The sequence below is a fragment of the Gossypium hirsutum genome, chromosome D06 (assembly GCF_007990345.1).
Source record: "Gossypium hirsutum isolate 1008001.06 chromosome D06, Gossypium_hirsutum_v2.1, whole genome shotgun sequence".
In the NCBI taxonomy this organism is placed as follows: domain Eukaryota; kingdom Viridiplantae; phylum Streptophyta; class Magnoliopsida; order Malvales; family Malvaceae; genus Gossypium; species Gossypium hirsutum.
In genome coordinates, this window is record NC_053442.1 from 22,097,521 (window position 1) to 22,107,395 (window position 9,875).

Below are 9,875 nucleotides of genomic sequence, written 5' to 3' on the forward strand. Positions count from 1 at the left end.
ATCACCGCCAACATGCGAAAATTTACAAACGAACACGACAACTAAAAGGAAAACCCTAATTGCTGCTACACGAGTAAAAAGTTATAAATTTCTAATATCAAGATTCTCAGTATAAGAAATCTTAGCTTTTTTCAGTTTCTTTGAAATCCCTCATCAATTTTGATTAAACAAATTTCATTCAAGCATTGCTACTGGTTGAATCTTGTCCAACCTTTATAGCATATCAGTATGAGAGCACCCATCTGCATATTAGAAAGATAAAAAAATATATATTATTCTTTTATCAAATATATATTATTCTTTTATCCAACTATGCCCTCTATTTTCTCAATTTTTAATATAATTTTTTTAATAATTTTTAAATTTTAAAAGAATTTAATTAATTTTTTAACTTGTTACTAAGGCTTTTTTGACCTTTTAGTCTTATTAATTTCAAAATTTCTAATTTACTACACTTTTGTTCGAAAAATTAATAAATAAAAGTATACAAGTGTAAAACACCCAAAACTAATATACTAAACTTAGGGGACTAGATCCAATACTCACACCCAACTTGGTCGTCAGGTCTGACCATAAGACACCACATTCGTTGCTTGAGCAACATCAATTACAATCATTCAATTCAATACAATACAATTAAGATGTTAAAATGCGGTTTAGATTTCAACAACATTAAAGTGAGCTTTGAATTTTTTTAAAGGCCTTTACAAAACATATTCAAGTTCTAATTGTGCTTATGAAAGCTGCCGAAGACCCTTGGTGGCATATAGGAAGTCAAACGAGTAAAAATTTGAAGTAATTTAAAAAGGAACAAAAAAAAATAAAGGTCAATGTCGCAACCACAACAAGTGTATGTCACGACACTGGCCTTACTGTTGATCCGTGTTGCGACCACAATAAGTGCTTGTTGTGACATTGACCTTATTGTTGGTCTATGTTATGACCACAACAAGTGCTTGTTGCAACATTGACCCCATTGAGTCAAATGTTGGAAAATTACTTTCATGAGAACTTTGAGGCATATTCTCAATAGGTAAAGGTGGAAAGTTGACCTTTACAATGGTATATCATATGCTCAAAATGGTTGAGTGATGAATGAGAAATTGATGCTCAAAGTAAGACTTGGAAATATTGTCGAGGAAAAGTAAAGGCTTAGATCCCACATTGGTTAAATACCAAAGTGTAATATGTGTTTATATATGTGAACCCTCTTAAAGGGTAATTGAATGACTAAGCTTGTAACCCTGCCTCACGCATAGAGGGGGTGCAGGTGCAAACCCAATCGGGTTGGGGCGCACCTGCACGATGTGGGCGACGCGAAATTTCTGGATCGGTTGGGCCCAAATGGACCTGTGGATATTTTACGACTTTATTTTCCTCAGCAGACATAATCTACTTATATAAGGATACTTATCTTATTGATTTGATTCCAATAAATTTGATTAAATTTTTTAATAAAATTGATTTATGGCAGATTTTGTGCATATTTTTTTCCAAATTTTCAACATTCTCCATGCCTATAAAAGGCCATGATTTATGAAGGGTTATACACACAAAAATACTCTTTGATATTTTTCTCTTACTGAAACTTTGTTGCTCTCAAAACTCTTCCTTTCCTCTTCGTACTTTCAAACATTCCGGTGATAGAAGAAGGCTTTGTTCGTTTGTTAATCATTGTAGAGGTGTTGCTACTTAGATCACTGTTGTTGTTGTATCATGGGAGACATTCAACCAACATTACTTCAAGTACCATAGGAGCGGCCGAATCTGTCTTAAGAAAACTATGTTTCATAGGCCTCAACGTTTCGTAAAATCCCTATTCTTTCTTCTTTATTTCAACTTTGTATTATGGTTTTGTTTGATTTTTATATTTCACAATTTAATTATAAATTGTTCCATTTAAATTTTATTTATATAAATATTTCTTTATTTATATTTACCTATTTTGTTTTGCTAACGTGTGTATTGTCCAACATCAAATTTCAAACTATAATTGCCCAAAGTGACCCCAAAACATTAGCATTCCATTTCTAAACATCATGGGACATTAAGAACATGTTCTAAACATCATTCAAGCATATTTAAACACATCCAAACACTTAACTATTAACATGATCACAACATTATCGGTTTCAAATATCCAGTCGACTAACATGACATGTAAGCAACACTTGGTTAATAATGTACACATACAATTCAGGTCATGCATTCAATCATATATATAACTAAGTCCTTACAGATCTTTTTACTTATATGATCATGCTTAGATTAAACTTCATAACCTTATAAATACCAAAACATCAAAAGGGTCTCTAAAGCTAAGTTTTGACACTAGGTACATGGAAACTTAAACCAAACATACAAAAGACTAGACAAACTTGGTTGAGTTGAGAAGTGAGTCTTAGATGCTGCTGAACTTCTCAAATTCTCGTGACCTAAATGTTACCTGTGCACGAAAAATAATTTTTAGCCAATTTATGCCATATACTTATACTAGCATGTCCTAGTTTTTTATGTCAACCAAGAAATATTTTTATTTTTAGCCATAAAACAAATGTTTGAATAATGTAAATCATCTAAATGTACCATATAGATGTTTCCTATTCTATGACCAACAAGCACGATCTTATTAGAAATAACGTCAATAATTTTACATCTATTTCAATCAAATATGACATTCATACTTTTATCACACATTTGGCTTATACTTAAAAGATTATGCTTAAGATCGTTGCCTTATAAAACATTCTCAATAAAAATTGAAGAATTTTTACCAATATAGTCAATTCCTTCAATGAGCCCTTTGGAGTTGTCACTAAATGTATCTTCTCCTCCACTTTTTGGTTTTAGTTCAATGAAATGACTCTTGTTACTGACCATATGTATTGAGCACCAAATATCAAGGTACCATGAGTTTCTACTTGAATTGGTCACCTTGAAGCAATGATCTTTCCCTTACAAACATAGATTTAAGTTTTGATTTTTTGGTACCCAAATTCTTTTGGGTCCATAAGCATTAGTTTTTAGGTTCTAGTCCCTTTAGGTATCCACTTAGAAAGGATATCCTTGTCTTAGGTAGTGCTAAGTCCTTTATGGACCCATGCACTCTTAACAAGTTTTCCCTTATAAGTTCCTGAGGGACTTCTATGTCTATAGTGATTAAAGCTTGATTTAATAAAGTTTGTTTATGAATTTCCTCCTTTTTCAAATCTTTTTGGAGAAACTTTGTTAGATAAAGTTTTTTCTTTCTTAAGCAAATCAAGTTGCTTTTGATGATCTTAATGAAATTTTAAAAGTAATTTATGCAAGTTCGAATTCTTTTTCTCAAAATCATCAATAATTGCTTGCAATCTGTTTATTTTCTCCTTAAGTTCATGATTGATTTTGGAAAGTAAGTCATTTTCAACTTTCAATTTTGAATTTTTTTTGTGTTTTGAAACCATGACTTTGAATTCCAAACCTATCTCATCATAGGCATCTTGTAACTCATCAAATGAATAAGGAATTAAACTAGATGAGTTAGAAGTTATCTTAGAGTCTTCAATGGTCATAAGGAAAATGTTGGCTACTTATTGTTCTTTATCATCAGAAGAATCCTCATCGCTCCAAGTAGCAACATTGGCATTATGTTTTTATTTGTTTTACCCATTTTTCTTCCATTGGGGACAACCTTGATATGTCCCGACTTTTTGCTTTCATAAAAAATTATGGGATATTTCTCCTTGTTGGATTCAAGCTTCAATCATTCTTTTCTTTGAAATCTTCTTCCATTGATCGACTTCATGAATCTCTGAGCAAACATGGTCATTTCTTTATCTTCATCCACTTCGTCACTTGATTTGCTTTCTTCATTTGTAGTGGATTGGATAGCAACATAAATCTTATTCTTTTAAACTTTTTCTTCTTATAACCCTTCTTTAAGCCTCATTTCATATGTAAGCAAATAACAAGTAAGTTCATCTAACGTAAGTGTCTCTAAATTCTTTGCTTTTTTAATGGTGGTCACTTTAGCTTCCTAAGACTTTGGCAAGCTTCTAAGCATCTTTATCACAACCTCTTCATTAGGATATGTCTTCCCATATGACTTGAGACTATTTATGATAATTTTGAATTGATCAAACATCACTTTGATATACTCCTTAGGCTTCATCTTAAAGGTTTCATAGTTGAAGGTGAGAATTCCCAACTTTGGACTTTTTTACTTGACTTGATCTATCATGAGTGACCTCTAACTTGTCTCATGTATTCTTGGAATTAGAACAAGAAGACACCTTACTCTATTCATCCAGACCAAGTGCACAAAATAGGGTGTACATGGCATTGACATTAAGTTGAATATTCCTTCTATCTTTTTCATTCCACTCTTTCTTGCTCTTTGGAATCAATAACTATCCTTCTTACTTTTGAAGAATGGAGGGACCATCCATGATGGTATCTCAAGCCGCAAGATCATTGGCTTGAATAAAGAGTATCATCCTTGTCTTCCAATAAGAGTAGCTTGTTCCATTGAAGTATGAAAGCTTTGAGATAGACTGAGATTCTCCAAAAAAAACTGACTTAGAAGTGGATGTCATTCTTTGAGGAATATATTGATGTCAGCTTGATCTCTCCATGATTCTTCTCTTGGTTGTTAAATCGTCTTTAAAGACTAGCTCTGTTACCAATTGTTAGCTTAATCAATCAACTGTAATAGCAAATAGGGGGTTAATTGGCCTTTAAAATTGTGGTAGAAAAGATAAGAAAATGAAACAATAAACATAAAGAAAGAGTGGTTCAACCCCAATTGCCTACTCCACTACCATATCTTTCCACCACTAAAGATTTTCCCAAATTCACTAATTTGATCAAACTTTGAAGACAATGTTTAACCTTATAACTCCCTTAAGATTTCTACCTAAATCTTAAGACTTAAACCCTCTCAAATGAGTAAACAAATGAGCAAACAAAGAAACAATCCTTACAAGATTAGAATATTTACCAATTAAGCACATACGATAAAAACACTTAAGCTAATGGAATACAATGAATGCTCACAAGTGTTTGCAAGAAAAAGATGGAGAATTGAAGCACAAAAGGTTGATAAAAGAGTTGTTGATCTTTTTTGATAACTTTTGATCTTTTGTAATCTCTCTTATTGTTGTAGAAGCTTTAGAAGCTGATATTTATAGCCCCTAATTGATTTTCAACCATTCTGATTGTTGAAGAATTGAATAGAACCATTAGAAGTCTAAAAACCAAAGCATTACGGCACGTTTGGTTTGCTGTAATAGAATAGAGGCGTAATGGAATAGAAACGTAATGGTATAGAGGCGTAATGGAATAGAGACGTAATGGAATAGAGGCGTAATGGAATAGAGGCGTAATAGCAATTCAATTGTTTGGTTGAATGTAATGGAATAGAGGCGTAATAGCATAAGGAAAAAAAAACTAAAATGACTAGAATACCCTTAACAAATTTTTTTTAGGTAGATGATTTATTGTTATTGTTATTAAATTTTAATAAGATTATTAATATAAATAATAAATAATTTAATAATAATTTAAAATAATTATTATTAAATATAATTTAATAAAAAATATATAATTTAATAAATTTCTTAATATAATTATTCTTATATTAATTTACTAAAATCATAATATATAATAATATAAAAAAAATATTTAATCTCATTTATTATTTTTAAACCGCAATACAAATTTAATGTGCTAAAACATCATTAGTGAATCAAATAATTTAATTATTCTAAAAAAATAGAAGTAATAAATAACTTGAAAATTATATTTTGCGTAAATATAATATTCAAATATTAACAAACATACGCTAAATTAAATTTCATGTATAATTTTAAAATTTACCCCAAAGATTTAGTGTACTTCTTGACCTGAACTTGAGAATTAAGTTTATTTTAGTACTTGTATATTTTTTGTCCACTTTAATAATTGAACTTGACAATTAGATATATTTTAATCTTTGAACTTGAAATATATAAAATTTTATTGACATAACACTTTAATAACTGAACTTGACACTTAGATATATTTTAATCTTTGAACTTGAAATATATAAAATTTTATTGACATAACACTTTAAGATTGTCTCACAGCATTAAATTTGGACGGAATATAAATTCATAGTCAAAATAGACCTACTAGTAAAGTTAGATACTAAAGTAGACCCCAACAACATATAAGTATCAAAACGGAACTAGCTCACAAAGCGAAACTTCTTATGAAAGAAGATAAACAAATTGTGCTACTTGAAGGGAACAACACTGGCACTGGAAAAACATTTCGTGGTTGAGGACATAAAATCTCTTAAGCACTGCATCCAGGTTATGAGCTACTCACAGCAACACAGATCGCTGGGAAATAATGTGCCAAATTACCTTTTGTATCTCTTCTTGGAACCACATGGACAAGGAGCATTATGACTCATTTCTCCACTCTTTACCATATTAAATTTGGCAAGATCCAATGGTGTTGAACCCATTAGCCTTTGCACCTGCAAAAGATAAAAAAATAAAACGAATGACATTTCCAATGGAGAAAGAGAGAGATGCATAAACTAATACTTGTCATTGATGTTTTAAACTGTGGGAGAAACATTCATCCGAACTCAAATGCGAATTTCAGCAACTGAAGATGAATGAAGGCAGACATCTCAGTCTTTTAAGCAATCTGGCATTGAACCAAAAAAGCATAACGCAGATCAGCAGACCAAACATCTGTAACTCTATGTTAGTTAGACTCTTTCTTTTCCTTTATGCATCCATGTTTGATGCAAGCCTGGGACCATAATGAATATAGGGAGATAATCCTCTAAAAATCCTTCAAATACATTAAAAAAATTGGACAAAAAATGAACATAACACACCCATGTCAAATATATATATCAGACACTCAAACTATAGTCTGAACAACAAGATATACAATCATCATTTTGACTCAGATAATATGCATAACTAACTCCCCTACCTTCTTATACAAATATCTTACTTATCTTTCAAATAGCTCATCCTACATTCAACATCATATTCACCGAGCAGCAGCCAAAAGACAAAAATACATTAACTTAGAGAATTTAATATCAGAAAAATTGAGCAATAAGCATAAATACACTAGCTCATACATTTTAATCATTCAACATATGATTAGCAAAAACATAACTGAAAAAAACCAGTGGTGAACTAGAGGTGCTCATGGGTCGGGTGGCCCGGCCCGGCCCGACGGCCCGCTCGAAATATGGGAGGGTTTGAGTAAAAATATAGGCCTGAAATATGGGCTTGGGCAAAAAATGAGGCCCGTTTAGAAAACGGGTCGGGCCTCGGGCACCACTTTTTTGGCCCGGGCCCGACCCGACCCGGCCCGGCCCGGCCCGGCCCGATATAATAAACATATTTATTTTTTAATTTTAAAATTTTTTTAATTTTAAAAATAAATTTTTTGTATTTATTAAAAAAATAGGCCGGGCCGGGCTCAGGCTTATGATTTTTTTCTCGGGCTGGGCCTAGACAAAATTTTAGGCCCATATTTCAGGCCAGGCCGGGCCCGACCCATGAGCACCTCTATGGTGAACCTACCTCAGCAAAGTTCTTTGGCATCGGTTTGCCTTCCTCTTTCAGCTTAACCATCTTCTTATGAACTTCTTTAGCCCATGTGAACTTCGTAAGCGCATTCTCAACGTCTAAGAAGGTACATCTAATAAGTTAGATGTTATCCCTTTCTCACTCTTAAAGGTACATCTAGTGAAAAGAAAAGTTCAAAACAAATTAAATTAAAGAGAGCTTCAACCAAACTGCTTCTTTTAATGCTTAACACCTTAACAAAAAGTGTGCCTAGGCACACCAAGCAAGCGCCTAATCAAATGCACCTTGTCCAAAAATATCCAAAGCACTTAATCAACTTTGTCCTATCTACTGTTAGGTAAAGGTAGCCTTCAAGAAGGTAACATAGGTTAATTCTTGTTTAAGTTTTATTGATTGTTGTAAATGTTGTATAAACGTGCAAACAATTTACCTATAAACTTAGTATAGGTAGCCTTCAAGAAGGTAACACAGCAACACTAGCATTGAAATTTAGTTCAAGCAATGAAATAACAGCTGTAAAGAAAAGCACTCCTACAGACGCCAGTGAAACCATAGTACAAGTAAAGTATAAAGAATTCCAAGTTCACTGTTCAAAAATGAAGAAAAAGGGTATCAATGTTTATACCTTTACAGCTCGCCAATGATCTAAACATTCACGATGTACATATTTTGATGTTCCTTTGCACTTGCAAGGAGCAATAAAATCTCTACCTGAGGAAAACAATTGCACATTGAACTAGTTATTAGCACAAGTTCCTTCAAACAACACCCTTAGCAACAAAAATTAAGTTTAACAACACCCTTAGCAACAAAAATTAAGTTTTCTTTTTTTCATAATTATTAAACATTATTGTGTAGGATGACCAAAAAAATTTACTGCGAAGGAATTATTTAAAATAAAAAAAAAGGGAATTGAAAATAATTAAATTGCTATTTTTATCTTCTCTAATTTTGTTTAATAATCCAATCAGTTTGGTCGCCAAACGAAAAAATTAAACCCGTTATACTAGAGTGATGTACATGGTTGGATTTTGAAGGAAAAAACAGACCAGATTTTTTTCGAGAGGAAGGCTTAAAATATGCAAAGTGATCGTGATTCATAGCACAATCGATGAAACTAATTTTTTAAAATTTCTTTAAAAAAAGGAAGTTAAATTTGAGGAAATAGGGTTTAAAAGTAGAACATACCGTCGGTTTCGAGGCAAATTCGACACTGAATTTGATCGGCTAGACTGGCCTCGAGGTCGATCTCGTTAGGGTCGGTGTCGGTGGGGGAGCCATGAGAGGCAATTCCTCCGATTGATCGCTCATTGTCGATTAACAAATAAACAGAGGAAATAGCCATTTTCGATAATAATAATTAATTTATAGAGAGAAAAATGAGCAATCTTGAATTTCTCTTCTCTGATTCTTGAAGCTGATATTGATGTCTTTTTTATGGTTCTTTCAGCGGAATTTCAACATCAGTAATGAAGGAAAAAAGGGAAATAAGATAAAGGGAAATAAGAAGGAAAAAAGGGAAACACAGATATGGAAAGGAAAGAAGAAGATGAAGCTGAGGGAAAAAAATGAAAAGGGAAAAAAAATACTCCCGTGGAATGGAATGGCTATTCAGCGATGAAGGAAGGGAATGCGTTTTCCCGTAATAGAACCTAAATGGATTCAGACTGTATTACCATTACAGCCAACCAAACTAATGTTTGGTAGTGGGCCCACCGATTTGGGGGAATGCATTCCTATTCCCCCAACCAAACATGTTGTTAATGTCTTTTGCAACAAAAGGTCCTTTGGAGGGGTATCAATACTTTGGGCATTTAATGCCTCAAATTAGTGATCGTTAATGCTTTTAGTATTGATACAAAATTAATTTTATCGATACTTTCTATGAGGTATTGATACCTTGGAGAGGATATCGATACTCGGGAAAATTTTATTAAATTTTAAAAATATTGAACCTCAAAATAGTATTGATACCAGGAAGGCTATCGATAAATTTTGGAAGGTGTTGATACTCTCTTTAAGGTATCAATAGTTTTTATTTTTACGTAATTTTCTTAAACATTGAAGCTTAAATTAGTATCGATACTAAGTAGGGGAATTGATAAAATAAGGAAGGTATCAATACTTTTGATTTTTGCTAAATATTTTTGAACTTCAAAGCTGAAATTGGTATTGATACCAGGTATGATTATCGATTGTAACATTTCGTTTTTAGTGAAATCGAAACAGTAGTTTCGAGACCATAAATTTGACGATTAAATTATTTTTTTTATTTTAATGTCTATGGAA

At 32.3% G+C, this 9,875-nt stretch overlaps 1 protein-coding gene across 4 annotated transcripts; it reads right to left on the reverse strand.

The window, feature by feature from the left end:
• Positions 1–6,037: 6,037 nt before the first annotated feature.
• On the reverse strand, positions 6,038–9,553 carry LOC107901573 (uncharacterized). Of its 4 annotated transcripts, none has more exons than XR_005914544.1 (4): positions 8,775–9,553; positions 8,212–8,297; positions 7,581–7,742; positions 6,038–6,678 (listed from the first exon to the last, which is right to left on the reverse strand). XR_005914544.1 is itself a non-coding variant. In XM_041095368.1 (4 exons), the coding sequence occupies exons 2-4, from the start codon at positions 8,237–8,239 to the stop codon at positions 6,383–6,385; spliced, it is 252 nt and encodes an 83-aa protein (XP_040951302.1). In that variant the 5' UTR covers positions 8,240–8,297; positions 8,775–9,541; the 3' UTR covers positions 6,038–6,382. The 4 variants fall into 4 exon arrangements, 2 of the variants coding, with proteins under 2 accessions (XP_040951302.1, XP_016683119.2); XR_005914543.1 differs by having other exon boundaries at positions 6,038–6,502; positions 8,775–9,551; XM_041095368.1 differs by having other exon boundaries at positions 6,038–6,502; positions 7,581–7,684; positions 8,775–9,541.
• Between the last annotated feature and the right edge of the window lie 322 nt (positions 9,554–9,875).

Excerpts from the sequence above, each read along its gene's own strand:
- LOC107901573 (XM_016827630.2), bottom strand. The coding sequence starts at position 8,931 with ATGGCTATTTCCTCTGTTTATTTGTTAATCGACAATGAGCGATCAATC. Across the intron at positions 8,298-8,774 it reads AATTTGCCTCGAAACCGACG|GTAGAGATTTTATTGCTCCT; the intron begins GTATGTTCTACT and ends TGTTTTCCTCAG. Across the intron at positions 6,503-8,211 it reads ATCATTGGCGAGCTGTAAAG|GTGCAAAGGCTAATGGGTTC; the intron begins GTATAAACATTG and ends TATCTTTTGCAG.